Source organism: Punctularia strigosozonata, assembly GCF_000264995.1.
Source record: "Punctularia strigosozonata HHB-11173 SS5 unplaced genomic scaffold PUNSTscaffold_2, whole genome shotgun sequence".
NCBI classification, from domain to species: domain Eukaryota; kingdom Fungi; phylum Basidiomycota; class Agaricomycetes; order Corticiales; family Punctulariaceae; genus Punctularia; species Punctularia strigosozonata.
This window is the reverse complement of record NW_006767434.1, coordinates 2912929-2932804: the sequence shown is the minus strand read 5'-3', so window position 1 is coordinate 2932804 and position 19876 is coordinate 2912929. Positions and strand designations below refer to the sequence as shown.

Here is a 19876-nt window from a genome sequence, read left to right as displayed (position 1 = left end):
TCCTTAGCCACTGTGCTTGCAATTGCGCTCTGTCACCAGTGCTCAAGGCATGCTCAAAGCATTCTTCCAGCACTAGTTGAGCACCATACAGTCAAGCCTGTTTGACTGATATATCATTGGTCTATCATCAGTGTAGCATTGACGTAGCACTACTCCATCACTGCCTTAGATTAGATGCAAAGCATATCATGCGAGGCCACGTGCGTCTGATCCACAGCCACACCAGTGCTGTTGTCACTAGTAGTGACTCGTGCTGAACTAGTGCTCACCAGTGATCACTAGTGACAGCAGCCCATCACTGGTGATCACCAGTGATCACTAGTGATAACTGGTGACAGGTACTTGTCATGCTGTTTTTTGCACTTTTGTCCAATAAAAACCTTCATACAAATCTTCGACATCTTGAACACGGGGGCGTCGCTCTCGTTCATACCCACTCCCGTACGTGCACATCAATCTTCTATTGCTCATATTAAGGCTATTCCTGAACCGCTTGGCATCGCTTTGGCAGATCGTTCAGGCGGTAATAGAGAAGTTTGTTCCAGGTGCGACCGTGCAAGACGTGTTCTTTGTCAGCTGCAACGCTACTGCCCCAGACTTTGCGGTCATGATCGGCGGCGGCGTCGAGTACGCGATTGAAACGTTATCCGTCCAGAGCCCGCCAAAATTTGCTATTCCAAACGATCGACCATACATCGTCAACTGGGTATCATAGTATAGTAAAATAATCATCTTCGCCATCGAGCTCCTCGTGACTATGCACCATCTAACCCGAGTGAAAGCAGGGTTAGCAGGGTTCCTGAACGACATGCGGTGAAGCATACCCAATGGGAAATGATCGCGGAAATCACAGAGACTGCCTCTCCTGAGATTCTTGACAATAATCCCGTCGTAGTCATGATAAGGAGCTCCTTATTAGGGCACATTGGGCGACATGGCAAACCCTGCCTTGGGGGAGGAACATAGCGAGGGGCAAGATCCACCTACGTGGTGGCGACCTAGGGGGTGCCTGAGGTGTCAAAGTCGGGGTGCCGCCCACCTCTTGGTTCGAGACTAGTGATATTTACGCGATGGCAAAAAATGCATTTTTATATTCGCACATGCTCTTGCTTAAACCGTGGCGAAGGTGTGATCCATCTTGGAAACGCAGGCTTGGGCCAGAGGGAGGCGATGAATGTGACTAACCCATGGGCGATAATATGTAAAGTAGGCTTAACGGCACAGTAACGGAGAGCAGTCGGTGTTGTCTATAAGCATAAAACCCAATGGCAAAGATCATCGTACTTTTCGTGTAGTGTTGTCCGAAACCGTCTGATCGCGCGCCGGAAAACATCCTACGTCGCCTACACGTACTTGGCAAACCAGGGAATCAGACTCTGCGCCATGGTATAGCTGAAGATAAGTTTGGGACCGACGACAAGGAGCTGTTGGAAGCATAGGGCCATATTAAGAGACACGAGCGCTGGAAACATACTAATGCCTTACCTTGGGAGTGAGTCCTTTGAAGAGTGCGAGCGGGCCTTCATTCTTAACGAGCTCCTTGAAGACGACCATGCCGTGCACCTTCTGCTCGAAGTTGGCGTTTTGTATCCGAGTCTTGATAACATCCAGCGGAGCAGCTGAGGCGTTCATGAGCACGGACGAGTAACATAGCGTGGAGGCGAGTGTAACGTACCGACTGTTATGCTGGCAGCAGCGCCCACGATACTCGCGACGAAGTTCTGGGTCACCGTGGCCTTGGAGTAGTCACGGACGCCCATCATGTCTTTAGCGAACGCCGATCCACCGAAAAGCTAAGCCAAATGAGTTAATTGGATGCCACGCGGCTAGACTGCGTGAAGGGAGACGTACGGCAAAGCTTCCCGGGGCGTTACGTGCCATCGTCCAGCCCCAGCCGCGGTAAAGGGTTGTGCCCTCCTCGGCAAAGATCCGAAGAACGCCGCGTCCTCGGAAGGCTTCGGGATTCACCTGACGCTTGATTTTGAGCGCGTCAAGAGGGAGAAGAACGACTTCTCCAATGCCGGTCAAACTGAACAGTCGATTTAGCCCCTCGTGTGCGGTAAGAGACACTCGCCGCAGCTCACCTTCCAGCAAGAGCTTGAACCATCATCTTGCCCTTCCGTTCGCCGAACGTGTTCGTGAAGGAAGTTTTGTAGACAGAGAGGAGGTCCGAGAAATAAGGCTGCCCTCCGAACTTGTATATCTGTCGCAAGCTTCAGGGAGCGTGTTTCGAAGATGGCGCAGAACGACGGACGTACCCGTTGGGCAACCTTGTATCCGGCAGCATATCCGAGTCCGGGGAAGAGGGATAAGAAGCGAGTGCCGAGAGGGGCGGAGGCTTTTTCGCGGAATATGACTTGACGCAACTTGCCGCTGCCAACCTGTATGACGAGGTGGTCAGAAGATGAAAACCGAGAATGGAAGACGAACATAGTCTAGCAAACGCGTACCTTTTCCTTGTTGCTCATTAACCGTTTCGCCACGGTATCCACTGGGTGGAAGAGCAGGAGCTCAAGAATACCGGACGTGCCCGAGCCTAGAATGCGAGCAGCGCCGGATTCCTTGCCACGAGTCGGAAGGGAGCCAGCAGGAGACATGAATGCAAGACGGTGCAGGAAACACGGATAGATGAGGTCGGTATTATATGTCTTGTACTGCCAGGTGCAGGCTGTAAGGTATAGCTGGTTAGGAGTCGCGTAGCAGCGAGCTGTAATTATTCCTCGGCAGCAACGACAAGCGCCAGCGGATAAGGCAGTGGTGAGCGGGAACGGCTCGGGCGGACGAGACGGCCGTTTGCGCGGTCGGTGCCGCGTTCAAAAAGTCAGAAATCGGAGGAATGCGCACGTGGCGCTGGTCACGGGATGCGGATCTCCGGATGCGCGCTTTGACTCGAGCGTCCAAGATGCAGCCTCCGCGACTCGCAAGTCGTCTTCCGCTTCATCGCATCGTCCCAGTATTGGCCGGCGGCAAGATCGCGCATAGGATTGTCGTCAACGTCAACTGCTGTCTAGATCTTTATTGCTGCACCACATTCGTGTCCTGTCATCCGCCGAGCAACAATATCCTCAAAACGGACTGCAGCTGATTCGCGAACAATGTCGACCAGTGGCAGTTGGAGCCCAGACTCCTGGCGCACAAAGACAGTAGCTCAGCCTGTCCGGTACCCTGATCAGGGGCATCTCGATCAGTCCGTTTTATCCGTTCTCTTTCCAAAATCGGCGTTGACAGCGTCTTAGAGTCCTTGGGACCATCAAGACACTTCCTCCTCTTGTAACGCCTTCTGAGGCATGCGATTCCTCAATAAATTCGGGTCCTGTTTTATCCTAACGTGGAGTCACGCAGATCGAGCGTCTTCGTCACCAGCTATCCGCAGTTCAGCGGGGAGATGCTTTTCTTCTGCACGCCGGTGACTGCGCGGAGAGTTTCGACGCTTGCACTCACGTATGTCTCTCTCTTCAATAGTGTTTGTTTCCCCCTCCTGATACTATTGCGCGACGCGAAGGAAAACATATCCGCGAAGATTGGTCTTATTCTCTCGTTCTCGCTCATTCTGATTTGGGGCCAACGCCTGCCAGTCGTGAGTGCTCATTTCTCATGCTATCGCATCAACTTCGCTAACATGCCATGCGGTAGGTAAGAATTGGCAGAATCGCCGGGCAGTATGCGAAGCCGCGCTCCAGCAGCTATGAAAAGATCGGCGAAAAACAAGTTCTCAGCTTCAGGCAAGTCTACATGGCACCTCAATGCGATGAGCGTATGCGTATATAAACCGTTATATGGGTGCAGGGGCGACAATGTGAATGGGTATGCGCCCGTTGTTTGCCCCCTATTTAGCCCGGCCAGTTCATAATTATCATCTCAGGTTGGACCCTAACGACCGCACACCGGACCCGGAGCGGCTACTCCGGTGAGGCACTTTGAGACTGGATCACGCTTATTATCCGTTGTCACTAACGAAGCGTGTCAGAGCTTACTTCTACTCGTCGACCACCCTTAACTACGTGCGCGCCTTACTTGGTTCTGGCTTCGCATCTCTCCATCACCCCCGTGGTTGGTCATTGGATCACGTCCGAAGCTCTTCCCTCAGGTGCGCGTTTTTCTTTGACTGGATACTTATTCATCGAAAGTAACGTGGTCTTGCAAGGGAGGAGTTCAAGAAGGTTACAGAGGGCCTTCAAGACGCCCTCGACTTCAGTCAAACCATTGGTTACTCGGCAGGCCGCGAGGAATCCAGCTACGAAAAGGGCGGAGTACGCGGCGTTCTCGGGGAAGTCGACTTTTATACCAGGTCCGTGTCTTGTGATGCATGGTCTCGCCTGCGACTCATCATACAATAGTCACGAAGGCTTGATGCTCGACTACGAGCAAGCCCTCACCCGCGAATCCCCCCTTCCTGGCAAGTCGCAAACCATCATTTCAGCCTCCGGTCTCTCGACCCCACGCGGCGCCCACTCGCAATCTCCCCCATCCATCACTCCGAACGGATTGACAGTCCGCGGCGGCACGGACACAGCCTGGTACAACACCTCAGCCCACTTCCTGTGGATTGGCGACCGCACCAGGCAGCTAGACGGCGCGCATGTAGAATACTTCCGAGGTATACGCAATCCGATCGGTGTCAAGGTTGGCCCCAGCATGCAAGATGATGAACTGATAACATTGTTGGACGGTATGCACAACACGTTTCCCGACGGTCCGCAACCTCTAATACGCTTTCTCCTGCACAGTGATCAATCCTGACAAGGAAACGGGCCGAATTACATTGATCACCCGATACGGCGCTGGAAAGGTTAGACAGAGCGCGTACCGCACCTCACGGCCTATTCATTCAACCTCCAGATTGAGAACCATCTTTCTGGCCATATCGCCGCGGTCCAGTCTTCTGGTCATCCCGTAGCGTGGATCTGTGACCCTATGCATGGCAAGTAAGTGCATGCCGACTGCTGGTCACTTCAGCGCTCACGGCTCACCAGCACACTCACCGCGTCCACCGGGGTGAAAACGCGGCATTTCAAGACAATCGTATCCGAGTTAACGTCGTGCATTCGCATACACGCCGAATGCGGATCCAGATTGAACGGCGTAAGCTTGGAGTTCACTGGCGAAATCAACGAAGAAGGGTTCAGCGTCACTGAATGCCTTGGCGGGAGCATGGAACTGAGTGAGGAAGAGCTTGGTTTGAGATATCAGGTATCGTCTCAACCTCAGCACACGATACTACATACAAACTCACCGGTTCTTTTGTGCAGTCGTTCTGCGATCCGAGACTGAATTTTGAGCAGTCTCTGGGTGAGGGCATTCATAGTTGCAGGAAGAAGCACAGTCTCACCACGGACATAGATGTTGCATTCCTTCTCTCCGAGCATTTCAAGAAAGAACGACGTTACAACCCACGGGTCGGGGAGAAAGGAATCTATTCCGAGCTGCTTGGAAAGCAGGCATCATGAAAGATCTCATCGATGAATAACAATATGATACAAAGCATATCGTATATGACATATTTCTAATGCACAACAAGGTTGCAATGAGTGATAGCGCGTTGAGATGTAAAATGTACAGTAATCAGAGCCAGGACTGCCACGCGACAGTGCATGAAGTTAAGAGAGGTCGAATCCCGCGTTCGCATTGATCGCCTGCAGCAATTTTACTCTTAGTATCGCCTCCGTCTTGTACCGAGGTAGCTGTAACGGTATAATGAACATCAGAACTTCGGCACAGTAGTGAATATTCCTTGCCTTCAACAAATTAACGCATGTGCTCGCAGTGGGCAAACGCGCCTCATCGCCCCCCGCATCACGTATCGCGAAATTAGGCCGTAGCTCCTTGAATCCACTGAGCGAATATATCAGTACTTTCTCGGGCATCGGAAAGGTGGGCATTACAGTAACGGCGGACGACTGCAGCTCGTAACGAAACGAAGTAGGTCTCGGCGTTGATTGTGATCCAACGAGTGAACGACCTACGGCAGTCGGCATGAGTAAGACTCCATGGAGCATGACAACCGCCCCAATTGACCTTCCAAAACAGTTGGATGGTCTCGTGTCCGGCATCGTAGAGACCGCCGTAAACGGTATGGTTCCGGAGATCGTCTATGTCTATCGGAGAGTTGACGCCGCTGATGAGGATCTGCACTTCTTGTTGATTGAACATTCTGACGAGGCGACGGTTTGTGAGAGCGTGAAGATCTTGAATGTACACGCCGTGGACAAACCTCAGCCATTTCGGATCGATCATCTCCGACAGTCCTTCGAAGAACGCTTCTGATTGCCGCTTGATCTGTCTGTTGAGGCGGTAGTTGGAGACCAGGTATATGTACTGCAGCTTATTTTCGCGAGTGACCGGCACATTGGAACCGTTCGGGATCAGGTCCAACGTTTTCATGACACCAAACTCTGCGCGGGCTCGTGAGTACAAGATTGCTGTGCGGAAGACAGACGAACCTTCAACGGCCACTGTGAAATTCAAGGACAGCTCTTCGGGGTTCTCGGTGGAGTTCTTGAGAAAGATCAAGCCATTATACAGTTCGGGATCAAGCGATGCAAGATCGTCCAAGAAGCTTTGCTTTCCTAACCACTGAAAAATGGATAGTGGATCGTCAGCGAGTGTGCAACGTGTTCAATTCGACAAGCACCTTGGCAAGGAAGAACGGCGCAAAGGCAACATCTACAAGGATCCCATCGTACATTGCTTTCCCCAGAATTCGGCCGATGAATCGGTACCAATTGAGACTGTGAGCTACGAAGAGAGCAGTTCTTGAGCATGAGCGCGAGATCGATGTAACCCAGATCACTCACATTCCGTAGCGTAAGAGTGTGGATTTGGATACAGTTCATTGTCCTTGTTAACGAGCCAAAGGCCGCGGTCGGTATCAAAAACCTCTTTGCAAAGTGACGTGAAGAACTCCTTGAAGACGCCGCCGCCATCGATACCGGCCCTGGAAGTTGTGTGAGCAGAGAACACGCACGAAACAGCATATACACACTCTTCTTGACCGAATTGGTCGATAAAAGTAATCTCAATCGGTAGCTTGAGGTCGGCGTCATAGAGCCTATCGAACCCATCTTTCGCCACTTGCCCTCGCCGAACAACAGCGCGCTGGCGCCCACTCCTGCTGATTTCCACTCTACGTTGTCCTGACTGCGGAGCCGGCACCGTCGTCGGCGTGTGGAAACCTTCCTCGTCTTCGTCATCGCTTCCAGCGCCCGACAAGACATCGCGAGCTAGCCTCTGTTGGATTCTAACGTGCTCCCACCCGTCATGTGTCGACGCACGTGCCCTCGAGTTGTACTCTCGCATGTCCTGGAGGACGAAGTTCCGGAAAATCGAGACACGAGTATCGAACGGGATGGCAAATGGTATGTTGTTCAGTATGCCAAGCCTAGGGAACAACATGGTAGCTTTCCGAAGGTTTTGAGCGGCCAACCGGGCATTGCGAGTGCGGGGATTAGAGAAACGAGAAGAACGCTCCAATTCTGCAGACGTCTCGGAGTCTAGGTTCTGGACGTCGAGAAGGGCAGCTTCGACAAAGGACCGGACATCCTGGTCCGGTATGATGATCCAGTGACCAGGGGGAGTAAATTGGCGGCGCGAGCTAGCAATGTGTTAGCCTTGCGTCTGTTACGTTCGAGGAGCCAGCTCACTCTTTCGCGTGAATCGCCACAAGACACCGCGTCACGGAGTCGCGTATCTGCTCCCAACTCAGACCAGCTCTCCCCCTAGAGCGGCCGCTCTCTTCGGCAAGATGGAAGGCGTCTTGCCTCCAGTAGAGGTGGAACGCGATAATCAACAGCTGGCGGGACCATCCCGTCAACTCATCCAGCGTCAACGGATTTCCTGCGCCAGCAGCCCTCGATACTCCTGTGTTTGCTCGAGCGCTCGCAAAAAACTCGTCGTCACCCATAGTCAGGAGGGCCCGCTGGTACACCTCCACGAGCAGGAGCAGCGGCACCCATTCACCTGCGGTATTGTCATCGAGCAAGGCGTCCTCTTGTCCGTCCTTGCCTAAAGAGCTCATTCTGACGTAGCCTCTGTACAGTTCACGTATCAGGCCGCCTTGCGCATGAGCCATTAAGCAGCTGGCTATCTTGTCCCGTTCCCCGACGAAGGTGTTGAAGAGACCCAAGAATACCGAAAACATGTGTTGGCGTGAGCCCGCTGACGAAGCAGCAGGTGCGCTCAGCAACGAAGTGATATGAGCGGGAGACGCGAGGGTGGAGAGACGGGCGACGGTCTTGCCGTCCAACTCGGGGAGAATAGAACGAGGTGGGCGCGCCGGAGTAAACGAAGAAACGGCCTCGACCCGAATAGCTTCGTCTTCAGAGTCTGAGCTCTCGTTCTCGTTGAACGGTCGGGAACGATCACCCGCGGATGAAGGAACTCTGGCAGATAGGCTACCGGGAGGTACGCCAGAAAGGAGAGTAGCAAGGAGCGCCAGATATGCCTGAAAAGCGGGTGGACTGATCTTGGCATACCGAGGCGGAGTGAATGTTTGGAGATTCGCCAGCAAGTGCGCGCGTGGTTCGAAAGGTAGGCTTTGCACCGAGGAGTCGCCCGCGGGGTTCACAGCATGAAGGGCAGAGAATGGGAGACGAGCGGAAAATACAGTGAGGCTTGCGATAGGAAGTCTATTTGGTAAGAGCGGGATTGTGAGGATGCGCATGATCAGGTCCAACGTAGCACGGGAATGCTCCGCAGTGCCGATAGCGAAGGACGAAAATGGCGCGGTCGCCAACGAGACCAACGACGGAAGAGATGGCGTGTTCTTGGCCTGGAGGGGCTAGTTAAAGACATGGCATGAGCGAACTATGCCGACGCGCGTGTATAGATGTTCTATACGTACGATATTGCTGATTGCTCGTCCCAAAAGCTCATATAATCCGCGTTGCAGAACGTAGGCGATGACATTCTGACAGAATTCCCTCCCCTGGTCTCCCAGAACGCGCGAGCATGCCTCGGGAGAAACCAACGCGTTGATGACTTTGATCTTATCAAGCGCTGACGCCGACCTACTCATGGCCATGAGCACCCCGATCAGTGTGACGCGCGATGACATGTACCTGGGTGAGGCCGCGACGGATCGCAGTAGTAAAACAGTTGCACGGCGTAGTAGCACTGCCCAGTGCTCTCGCTCACTCTTCCGCAACGGTTCCAAAATAGCCGCTGGTGAACGTCAGTATCATGCGCTCGTGCTATGGCTGGAGAATGCACCTTCATCTGGGAGGGAAGCCGCCCAGGCATCGAGCGTCTCGTCGTCGCCGAGAAGGACAGTGATCCGTAGATTTCTTAATGATCTTGCATCTCGTTCAGCCTGCGGAAGATCATCTACGTTCATCATACGCCCTACATCCAGTTCTCCCTTCAGATCTTTGCATATCGCTTCCCTCGTGCTAACACCACGCCATAGACTCTGCACCTTCACCGCCGCATCCGTCCGCCGTTTGTGTGCTTCGCGTTCGAGCCTACGAGCCTTGGCCTGGTCGATGATAGACGTATGGGAGGTGGCTGACGAGGTGCCTCCAAGGTTGATCCTTCGTCGTTTATCATCGCCGGCACCGAAGAATGTGTTCATTGAGAGATTATGGGATGCGCCAGTGCAGTAGTGTTGAAGGAAAGACGCGGAACGCGTAAGGCAGCGGTGACCAAGCGCGACCTGCCTGACGTAAGTGCCGGTTAGCCAGTAAGTATGCCTTCGGTGGATTAATGAATGTGTGGGAACAATGGGAAATTAAGAGGCAAATCGTTTTCCTTTCCCCTCCGCCGTTACTTCCATTCAACTCATACTAGAGGCCGATCCCTTACATCACAACGCCACGACGCTATCTTATACCCCTTCGGCGCCGTTCCCGGTTTGCTCTGCAACCAAGTTACCATACGCCTGGAATAAGCCTGTACGGCACCCGTTTCCTCCACTCGGCCCATTGCTTGCTGTATCGTTCCTTCATCATCTCATCTTCCTTCACGGTCCGCAGCGGGAATATCACCATTGACGGAACCCAGATGCCCGCCCACAAAGCTGTCGCCGCCAGTCCCGGCCACGACCACCCCACGCCACACTTCCTGATCCACGACCCTTCCCCGAATGCGCAGACCGTGATCGCGATGACGTTTCCGAGCAGGCCCGTGTAGCTGGGGTGCCTCACCCACGAGTACGGGCCAGAGGTGACCAGCGTATGGTCCTCCGGGACGGTGAGCTCGAACGTGAAGTGCTTTCCGAGCACGCGGAACGCCCAAACTCTGAACGCGCAGCTCGCTACGGCAGCAAGCCAAGCGCCGTAGAATCCTGCATCCAGGTAGACGGGAGACGCCTCCGATGGCACGGGGCAGATTGTGTGGAAGATGTAGGATGCCGTCTCCGACGTTGGATGGTCTCTCGTCCAAAGCGCTAGGCACTGGCCGACGCTGTATACGGCTACGGCAAGCTGTTCGAGGAGGTTGAGACGTCAGGATGCCTGCTTGTACTGTGTCCGCTGCTCACGATAGAGCCGGGGGTGAGGAATTTTCGGGAGAACGGCGAGCCGATCGTCTTCGACACGTCCTCCTTCCTCTCATGTTCAGGAGCCGGAGGATTTGGCGAAACTACTGCGCGCGCATAAGAGAAGGGGAGACTGGCCAGCATAGGGGCGGCGATCCATATCGGCAGCATGATGATGTGCGTATATAAGAGCGAAGAGCACGCATTCAACGACGATGAAATGCGTTGTCTGTGTTGTAGCACGTCCAGTTGAGAGCGAGAGCAGAGGAAAACAACTGGGTTGATACCGGGGCTCCCTGGCCTTAAGATCAATACCCCATATTACCCGTTCGGCTAATGCGATCTGGATCGAGCGAATTCCAGCCTTCTTGGCGGCAGCTCGGTGGTTCCTTGATGAAGGAGTGACGGCTTGTTACCCGCGAATGTACAAGCTGCGGCAGCGATCGGCTATGTCAAAATCTATCATGCGCATTACAACGAAGCTTTTCCTCGCGGTTCAAATGGCAGCATTAGCGCCACGAGGCCCGATACCAGGAACAACGCGCCGGAAATAAAGATGGGTACAGAGCTTGTAAGATCCGCATACAGTGCGATAATCGGCGCCTTTGAAGTGTGTCAGGCTAAGTAATCTGAGACAGAAATATGCTGAGAATATGTCTCACCATCACTCCGAAGATTCTGTTCGCGGTCGCGACAAGCGCGTTCCCTGTACCACGGTCTTTCGTAGGGAACAACTCGGGGGAAAGTGCATACAGCACTGGCAGTGGTCGTTTATCAGGATCAGGATGGCTGTCTTTCTGGTTGACAGATGCTTACCGCCATACATCACATTGCTCGTGAAGCTGTAGCCACAGTTCCAGCCCAGCAACGCGTTGGATGTTCGAGCAGTGGTGGACCCGAACAGGAACACACCAGTGAGCACTTGTCCGCAACTCAGAGACATGCATTTGAAATGAGGTGGGAAAGGAACACACCTGTTGATATTGACAGCGTGCCGCGACGGCCAAGGTAAGGAAGCTCAACCATCCAGCCCGCCAACAAAGCGCCTGGAACGCCGATGACGCTCAGGATTACTTGCTAACATCGCGTGTCAGGTGACGCGAGCGACCGGAAAGGATCAAGTACAACGTACGTTGCGGTAGGTGATGTACAGTGACCCGTCGCCGAAGTCAGTCCCACGGGTGGCGAGGCTGATGAACCGGAGGTCATGGTCATCAGTAGCACGACGCAGTGCAGGAAAGACTGACTAGTAAGTGACGAATGAGTTGTACAATGGGAACGCTAGCCCTATGAGCGCTGTTAAAGTTGACAAACGTGAGCGCCGGCGGAACGATTGACTGCGTGCGAACACGTACCCCATATGATGATCAGCAGCGACGTTGACCAAGCAAGCTTGCGGGTCGCAAATAAAGCCCTCACATGGTCACCGCTGACCACCTTTAGTTTTCTAAACACCGCGGCACGAGCGCTCGTATCCATTGGGAGGACAGATGCTTCGCCATCGTAACCCAAGCCCCCTGCGGCGCTGAGCTGCTCCACCGTCAACGTGGTTTGTTTCCTGTTATAGGCGGCGACCTTCCGGACGACTTCGACCGCATCGGCGTCCCGGCCCCGGCCCATGAGATACTTTGGGCTTTCGTAGAGCTTGAAAACGAAGAAGCGGATCACCCAAAGGAAAAGCATGAGGCCGCCCATAGTAAACAGGAAATAACGCCATCCCCAGTTTTGCGAGCGAGGGCACTCTCCCGGCTTGGTCGACTGAGGGCAACAATAGTTCGCGATGAGCGGCCATGCTACCTAGACATATCATATCACGACCGGATACATAACCCAGCAACAAGTGAGGGACTCACGAGGCTACCGATGAGCTGACCAAAAGCCCACCAGATCGAGAGCACGGTCAACAAGTACTGGTGAGACGCCGGGACGAACTCTATAGTTGATAAGTTGCGGACTGTAGAATGACGACAGTGAAGACGCGTACCGAGAAAAACGGCGGAATCCACGGGGAGATTGCCGCCCACTCCAACGGACCAAAGGGCCGAGAACACGCAAAGAGCGATGTAAGTAGGAGATCCGCCAGCGGCTAAGATGAAGGTTGACAAAGGTTGGATAAGCACGTGCTTCTCGGACAACTGGAGAGGATCACCTGTTGCGAAGACGCCGATGATGAAGAGGGTAATGTTGAAGGACGGGCTATGGGCGCGCTTTCAGAGATGCGCTGTACTACCGAAGAGAAACTGACCGCCGTCCCCAAACATCCGATCCAATACCCCAGAATGCGGCGCCCACCAGAAGACCAATATTTTGGGCAAGCTTGAGGAAGGGCCCTTGGAAGTTGAACTCCGCGACAACCGGAGTAAGGATCAACCCAGTAACGATCTACCAAAACCTTATCGAAACTATCACCTAGGACACGCGCATCTGAACGCACTGGCCATAGATTGTCGCTGAGGAGGAGGAGCGATGTTGTCTCATTCTGGGTAGCTTCGAGCTAAAAGGCGAACTCACGCAAACCAGCCAAAGCCTGCGACTATAAACAGGTACCACTGCGGTCCGGCTTCAGAATCAGTACGAGCCATGAATCAACAAAGCTACCTGATAACGACCCATGCCAATGTCTTGCAAGGCATCGTTCAGTATTCGAGCCTTGGCTTGATACACCGGGTCCAGGGCATCCTCGGAGTACACGTTTTCGGTCTCCACCTCTACTCCATACTCTTCTTGGTGTTTTTTCGTGTTGTACCGGGTGTCGGCGTCGGTGGACATGATGGGGTGAGAGTACAGGAGGTCAACGTAAGGATGTCGTTGTTGCGGGTTACCTCCAATCAATCTGACCGCGTCCTCAATGATCCACCTCCGTTATGAACGCGCTTCGAACATGCTGCTCGACCACGTGGAGGAGACCATACTGAGTATCTGGCCGGTCAAAAAAGACGTTCGCGGAGATGCCGCAGATATCATCTGCTGATGGCGCACCACAGACGATGACGAGCTCGACGGGATCGAAGGCGTCAACCACATCGAAACGGTAATGTGATGTACTCGATATCGATTGGCTGGTAAGTTTATTTCTTTTGTCCGTATGGAAGCATGCTTCATTATTATTGGGACGAAACTGGCTTTCATGCGAACGAATCGTCGGCGGTGCTGCTCTGAGGTCGAGGTCGCCCTTCGAGACAGACGCGTGGGAAACAATGATATTCCGATGGTCATCTCGAGAACTCAAAGCACCAGGTCATGCCAATGCGCAAATACACGACGCTTCAAGCTCAGGGCTCGTTCTTCAAGGCTCTCATATGCCAAATTTGCCTGTGGCGATTACCGCGGCTCGTCAGGTTGAACGATGAAAGGCGTCTACCTATTTCAAGGCGTTATTAATGACTGAAGCTTCTAGTGGCAACACCGACTGGACCAGAACGCGCCTAAGCGCGTGTGCGCTGGAGCCAGCTATAACTTACCGCACGGTCGAACGCATCTCCGCGGGCTTGCCTTGCATTCCGGATCTCACCTCGTCGAATGACGCCCAAGCCCTGTGTTTGCAAGCATGACAACGTAGCACGGCTGGATCAAGGACCTCATGATGCCATCGAGTTCTAGCCGACTTGCCTGGTGGCGAGCTGCAGCGCAAGGATGAACTGTCTGGGGAACTCCGAGCATTAGCTAGCTGTGGAAGAAGCACCTGACAGTGGCTACTCTTACTCCCGCGACTTGGATCAGTTGGCGCAGGTCGGAATAGCTGACATTGTTTTCAGCAGTTCTTTCCGGTATCGATCCTCGGTCAGGGATGTTCCGAGGCCAGTGTAGAGTTGCGGGATGACGAAGACCCGGCCAACCGGCTTCGGTCTCGGCAGAAACAACGGAAGACGCGTGCGAGATCGTGAAACTGGCTCCGCGAGAGTGAAAGAGCGTATGGTGTGGATGGAGGCAGAAGATAGCATCTAGGGTGAGATCTCCCTCTATCAGCCGACGAGCCGCATGTAAAGGACATGGGATCGCACGAGGGCCGCCGGGAGTGACGCTTTGTAAGAAGGAAGGGATGAATACGAGAAGTGCAATCGTATGACCGTACTTGGGCGGAGCTTGAGATCGCCACCGTCACCAGCTGGACGGGGTCCTGGAAGCGCGCCATAGAAAAAGCCAATGTCCTGCGCGTTTGCATCAAGGAGATGAGACGACCAACGCCCCCTTGGTCGCAGCAGCTGCTGGAAGCCATTAGAGCGGAGTTATTGATGGAAACCGGTAAGGTAAAGGGAGCGATGTTTGAATTATGATGGGCCTGAACCATCGCATTTGAGAAACCTGCGCCGTTGTGCAGCGCCCGGATGCGCTGTCACATAGGTACCGCCATGTCGGACATCGTCGCGCCGCACCGCGGTCGGCGGAGGGCGCATGAAGTCGCCGGGTCGGACAGTCCGGTGAGCACGCGCCGAAGGTTAGAGGTGCTTGGGCTCGTTCGCGTCCTGGCGACGGTCGGTGACGGGAACTGGCTGGTGCAAGCGCAGACGATCATGCAAGGCAAGGCGATCAAGTAAATGAAAAGGCCGCGAAAGGGTCGTGTCGGTGACGCCCGCGCACCCGGTCCCACGGTCGGATCATGCCCCTCCTGTCGCGCGGTCTATTCCGGAGGTCGAATAAGCTTTCGCGTCCTGCGTCTATCTGGATGCTATTCCGACGCCGTGTGCCCGCTTTGGTCCCGGCATGATATCCCATACGAAATCCATCTTCTCCGCGGGCCCTGCCATCGCTTCAACACGCGTCCCGCAACCCGCGGTTCCTCCACCTTCTCATATGTCGGCCGGAATCATGTCTGGACTCCGCGGGCGGCGTCCCCAGTGATGAGAACTACTCAGTCGAACATCAGGGCCCACTTTCCCATGTCCGAGGACATAGAGCTGCCTCGTTGCTCTGTTCCACGACACACCCCGCTGGCTGTACCGTATCAATTGTAAGAGCTAGGACTCTGGCTCTTCCCGTACTTGCGACGTTCCGAAAATGGCGACGTAGAACATTCGGCGCGTGGGTGTCAACCAGGCTGCCAAGCTGCTCAATACGACATCCGTTTCGGAAATGGCGCCCTGGTGGACCGAAGCGCTCGTTCTCTTCCTCGGATGTTACCCAACTGCGGATCAGGGCTACCACCTTTAAGGATCTTCGTCAGGCAACAAATCAACGGAGCACCGTATCCCCCACTCCTTCTCCCCCTCGTCCCCTTCCTCGCTACCAACGATGTCCCTCCCCAAGGCCGCCCTTGTCTTGCTTCAGGCTATCATCAACCAGCTGGCAACCACCCCACCCCACCCCGTCCCGCCAACCGCGTCTCGGACGCCCACCCCCCTCGGCTCGCCGCAACTAGCGTCTCGCTCTCCCTTACCTGCCAACGAAAAGAAGGCGTCTCCCGAGCCTGCACGGGCACCTTCACCGCCGAGGATTGAAACTGCGAGCGCGAGCGACGGCGGCGGCGTGCTATATGGAGAGGACTGGCGTATCCTCAGGCTGGCACCGTTGATATTCAAGGTAGCCCTTGTCGTCGCCGTCCGTGGACTACGACTCACGCCGCGCCTCGTGTTCCCCAGCTTCAGCAACCGGTGGTCTGGACGCTCGCGCTGTGCGAAATCGCGGCCATCCTCTACGCAAACTTGGCAGTGGCGCTACCCGACGTGGGCTCGGCCGAGGCGGCGCCGAATTCGCCGCTGTCGAGGGTCGGGACGGCGCTGTGTCCATCGCCGGCGACCGCGAACGGCATGGCAGACATCCGAATCACGACGTTGTACGCGATTGGATTCGTGCTTTCCACGTTCGGCGGCGCACTCAGGTACGTGTCTGCTTCTGCCCGCCACACCGCTCGACCGGCCCGCGCTCGACTCCCGGCGGGGTTCGCTTCAGGCTCCGGATCCCCCACTGACCCGCGATCGTGGACGCTCAGGTTGCTCTGCTACCGCTACCTGGGCCATCTCTTCACGTTCAGTCTGTGGAAAGCGCAGGACCACGTCTTAGTCCAGAGTGCGTTCTCTCTCTCCCTTCGTCCTCGCCCTCGTCTATGTCCGCCCTTCCGCAATATACCACTGCCGTACATCGTTGCTTGGGCGCCTTCTATCTTGCCGACTGATCCTGTTCCCTTATCCAGCGGGCCCATATGCCGTCGTCCGCCACCCATCATACACGGGATCGATGCTCCTCAATTCCGGACTCACCCTCAGCTTCTTCATGGCCAATAGCGGCAGTTGGGCCGTGGCATGCGGTGTGTTTGGTCGTGGTGATGGTGACGCCTTGCTGCCTATCGCACGCCCGTCAGCCGATCTGATAGTTCTCTTTGCCTAGGCCTGCTCCCGGCCTCTCCTCCCATCATGCTGTTCGTTGCGATGTACTGGGGTTACTATGTCCTCGTCGGAATCACTCGCGCACGTGCCGAAGGTATGCTTCACACGTTTACCAGGCCCTCGCAAGCAGGAGCTCAGCTCTCTTGCAGATGCCGAGCTCAAGCGCACGTTCGGCGCTCACTGGGACGCGTACGCCTCCCGCACAATAAATTGGTTCTTCCCGGGCATCTGGTGATGTACAAGCACCTTCTACAGAATCGGAGCGCCGGCTCGAGCGATCCGCGATTGGCGACCGCTGTTGTGGTTGTAAGAATACCAACGTATGTACATATTTGACATGGGATGGATATGACATCTATATTGCTGCCGAGGCTATGTATGGATGCCGTGGGTTGCGAAGCTGCGAGTCCTATCCGCAACGATTGAATAAGATCCGATCGTGAAACCCTGAAAGCTCTGCCGGTGCGCTGCCGACGTCGCTGGAAGGGTTGTATTCTGCGAGAAGCGGATTCAAGCACCGTACTTATGTGCTCGTCACAAAGCTGCCTAACATGGTGCATTCAGCGGCATTTGGTTGATGAGATGAAGAACGATGAAAGAAGAGAAGCCCGATACATTCACACCGAACTATGCCTCACCAGGATCGCAACAAATAGCTGAAAGCATTTGCTCAATGGCGCACATGACTTCCGCTCCAGCTTCAGCGTAAGCTCGTTCGCAAGCGGACGTATGCTCCCACATCTGTGCAGAAGGCGAAACATCCAAAGCGGAATCAAGCTTATGGATGCCCACGAGAGGTTTCCCAAGCACGCTTAAGGCCTCAAATTACAGGACGCGGAGCGGTATGACACATCATTGCACACCGATTTGACCACGATATTTCAGGATTAGTACTTAGATAACGTTGCAACCGATGACCCCCGCCTTGCGCCTGAGCAAGTAACATCAGTACGCTAACAGTGTGCCATGAAGATGTCGACTTACTTCATACGAAGTTATGCTATCACAGAACGAGTCGGTATGCAATACCGAGACACAAGGCTGGATGTTCGCGGTCTCCGGATGTTGACTGTATCAGGTATCATAGCTTTCAACCGCGGACTTGAGACACCATTTGATAGCTTCGCTTTTACACGATCGGAAACCGTGCAGTTTCATCGCTACGATTATCTCCGCGTTACTGAGATAATTGGAGACGTGAAACGTCGCTATAGACATCGTAGACTAGTTCATAATCAGCTATGGGTTCGATGTGCAGACGAGACGCCGAACGAGGAACATACGAGTCGCCACGATGCCAGTACCTAGCAGCGACTCAGCACGCTCTTCATGTGCTTACGCGGACTGCGGAACGCCGAATCACAAATTCATGACAGCGAGTACACCCCCGCAATCCGGAGCCGGATTCCTGTAGTTCGTCGCCAATTCTAGGAGGATGTCGCGGGGAGACGAACGAGAGGTTACTCTCTCGGCATCTGCCGACTTCGCCGGTACGTGCCGTAATTCCTCGTAACTCCCATATCATGATGCTTCAGAGTCCTGCAATGAGTCGACAGTCTATCATCTTCACTACCAACCATTGGGCTTGGATTCGAGCTCTTCCGCTCGCTTACCGATGGAGGCACCCCGCGGCACTCCTGGATGCGTGTTCTCTCGCTTCCTCACCGTCTGGACTGCATCTGCCTCGACTCCGACACGCCCACACCACACCGAGTCAGCGTGTATTCGCCTCGGATCCGGAGTCACAAGCGGCGGAGACGAGGCAAATAACGACCTCCCTCTTGCTACGGCGGTTTGCTCATCGCAAAGGGCGGGGACGTCGACACTGTTCTGTCAATTTGATCCAACCCATTCAGGTTCAGTTCGTCGAGCTTACGTTCTATGCATGTTTTTGCATTTCTATCTATCGCACACACGACAGACACGGAGAGCAGGGAGCCCGGCCTGTGTGACAACAATGGGGTCACAGCCGCTTAAGAGGAGGGGTCACGCTCACCACCGCGGTTGATCTTTAGCTACATCCTCGCGCAACAGGTTTCGACACGAAAGCTATTAGTCCGCGTATACTCGCACTCTCAAATACCACAACGCAACAACGCAAAAATGTCAGCAGCAGAGCCCCAGAGATCCCTCACTCCTGCCGAGGTCAATAAGATCAAGCACTGCGCCGAGGCCATCCGAATTGGACAAGACTTGTTTTCATGTGGCGGCGTCTTGACCGGCAAGGATGTTGACTTCGACCAGCTCTACCTGAAGTACACAGACTCGTTCCAGCCAGACGAATCGTTCACGTATGTCCGCGTCGTTGATGAAAGTGTGTGTGGCGCTGAAAGTGGATGTGGCGTTCCTGGAATATAGGACGCGACCGGTGCCCCTTACCGAGGAAATCATCGGGAAACTAGCCCGTGCTGGTAATATAGCCCCGTTCGGCAAAGGCTCAGAGACAGTGGTGGACGAGTCGTACCGTCTGGCGCGAGCGATCGCCGTGAGATCATGATCACCTTGCCCGCCATCTGAACGGTGCTCACTCGTACTCGAACAGATCCCCGACTTCGCTCTTGTGCCGGATCCAGCCTTGGGTAGCGGACTGCTCACCACCATCGCTGCTCATCTGGGACTGAAATATCCTTTGACGGCACGGCTGGCCAAGCTTAATATATATCCCCAAGGAGGCTTTTTCAAGGCTCACCAGGAGTACGTTCCATCCACCAGGGCTTCATCTCGGAGGGGTTTAACTCATGCGTTGCGAGTACAGCACCGCTCGTGGAGAGAATCACTTGGGCACGATCACTCTATGTCTCCCGTCGTCTTTTACGGGCGGGGACCTCGTCGTTCGAAAGGGCGACAGAGAAATCGTCTATGACTGGTCTACGGACGTGTGGGGTGCTTCGGGGAACCCTCAGCTGCCTTGGGCCTTCCTGTACGCCGACGTCGAGCACGAGGTACTGCCTGTCACGTCGGGAATGAGAGTGACGGCGGCGTGGGACGTCTTCACGATCCCCGACAGCGGCACACAAATCTCTTACGACGTGCTCAACTCTGCCGCCGCCCGCACTCGCGACGCTTCCAAAGAGTACATCCGACA

The 19876-nt window shown here is 54.6% G+C and overlaps 7 protein-coding genes across 7 annotated transcripts; 3 read left to right on the top strand and 4 right to left on the bottom strand.

Moving 5' to 3' along the window:
• Positions 1-1090: 1090 nt before the first annotated feature.
• Positions 1091-2772, bottom strand: PUNSTDRAFT_118672 (mitochondrial carrier). Its single transcript, XM_007380597.1, has 7 exons — positions 2451-2772; positions 2259-2381; positions 2085-2203; positions 1852-2029; positions 1676-1793; positions 1486-1619; positions 1091-1424 (listed from the first exon to the last, which is right to left on the bottom strand). The coding sequence occupies exons 1-7, from the start codon at positions 2595-2597 to the stop codon at positions 1344-1346; spliced, it is 900 nt and encodes a 299-aa protein (XP_007380659.1). The 5' UTR covers positions 2598-2772; the 3' UTR covers positions 1091-1343.
• A 147-nt stretch (positions 2773-2919) lies between these two features.
• On the top strand, positions 2920-5569 carry PUNSTDRAFT_82667 (DAHP synthetase). Its single transcript, XM_007380596.1, has 15 exons — positions 2920-3187; positions 3237-3285; positions 3343-3441; positions 3503-3577; positions 3634-3722; positions 3787-3804; positions 3863-3907; positions 3968-4087; positions 4145-4288; positions 4338-4669; positions 4728-4789; positions 4840-4925; positions 4974-5190; positions 5250-5289; positions 5341-5569. The coding sequence occupies exons 1-15, from the start codon at positions 3096-3098 to the stop codon at positions 5445-5447; spliced, it is 1575 nt and encodes a 524-aa protein (XP_007380658.1). The 5' UTR covers positions 2920-3095; the 3' UTR covers positions 5448-5569.
• Positions 5538-9576, bottom strand: PUNSTDRAFT_141592 (HECT-domain-containing protein). Its single transcript, XM_007380595.1, has 13 exons — positions 9208-9576; positions 9057-9159; positions 8840-9005; positions 7641-8776; positions 6983-7591; positions 6795-6934; positions 6632-6735; positions 6441-6573; positions 6212-6392; positions 6016-6151; positions 5883-5959; positions 5736-5832; positions 5538-5681 (listed from the first exon to the last, which is right to left on the bottom strand). Exons 1-13 carry the CDS (start codon positions 9566-9568, stop codon positions 5598-5600), a joined length of 3327 nt encoding a protein of 1108 aa, XP_007380657.1. The 5' UTR covers positions 9569-9576; the 3' UTR covers positions 5538-5597.
• Positions 9577-9731: 155 nt separating this feature from the next.
• PUNSTDRAFT_141591 (uncharacterized protein) lies at positions 9732-10642 on the bottom strand (the record flags this gene model as incomplete). The annotated part of the gene is made up of 2 exons (XM_007380594.1): positions 9732-10418; positions 10475-10642. 2 exons carry the CDS (start codon positions 10640-10642, stop codon positions 9864-9866), a joined length of 723 nt encoding a protein of 240 aa, XP_007380656.1. The 3' UTR covers positions 9732-9863.
• Positions 10643-10917: 275 nt separating this feature from the next.
• PUNSTDRAFT_98149 (MFS general substrate transporter) lies at positions 10918-13240 on the bottom strand (the record flags this gene model as incomplete). Its single annotated transcript, XM_007380593.1, has 14 exons — positions 10918-11074; positions 11134-11228; positions 11288-11392; positions 11446-11548; positions 11604-11661; positions 11719-11767; positions 11827-12268; positions 12325-12404; positions 12456-12557; positions 12621-12667; positions 12717-12853; positions 12906-12921; positions 12983-13020; positions 13070-13240. The coding sequence occupies 14 exons, from the start codon at positions 13238-13240 to the stop codon at positions 10943-10945; spliced, it is 1575 nt and encodes a 524-aa protein (XP_007380655.1). The 3' UTR covers positions 10918-10942.
• A 2460-nt stretch (positions 13241-15700) lies between these two features.
• PUNSTDRAFT_141589 (uncharacterized protein) lies at positions 15701-17026 on the top strand (the record flags this gene model as incomplete). Its single annotated transcript, XM_007380592.1, has 6 exons — positions 15701-15988; positions 16048-16286; positions 16398-16474; positions 16599-16733; positions 16793-16885; positions 16941-17026. 6 exons carry the CDS (start codon positions 15701-15703, stop codon positions 17024-17026), a joined length of 918 nt encoding a protein of 305 aa, XP_007380654.1.
• A 1803-nt stretch (positions 17027-18829) lies between these two features.
• Positions 18830-19864, top strand: PUNSTDRAFT_141588 (uncharacterized protein; the record flags this gene model as incomplete). The annotated part of the gene is made up of 4 exons (XM_007380591.1): positions 18830-19082; positions 19150-19276; positions 19334-19485; positions 19547-19864. Coding segments are annotated over exons 1-4 (783 nt in total), but the record flags the coding sequence as incomplete, so codon positions are not given.
• Positions 19865-19876: the final 12 nt, after the last annotated feature.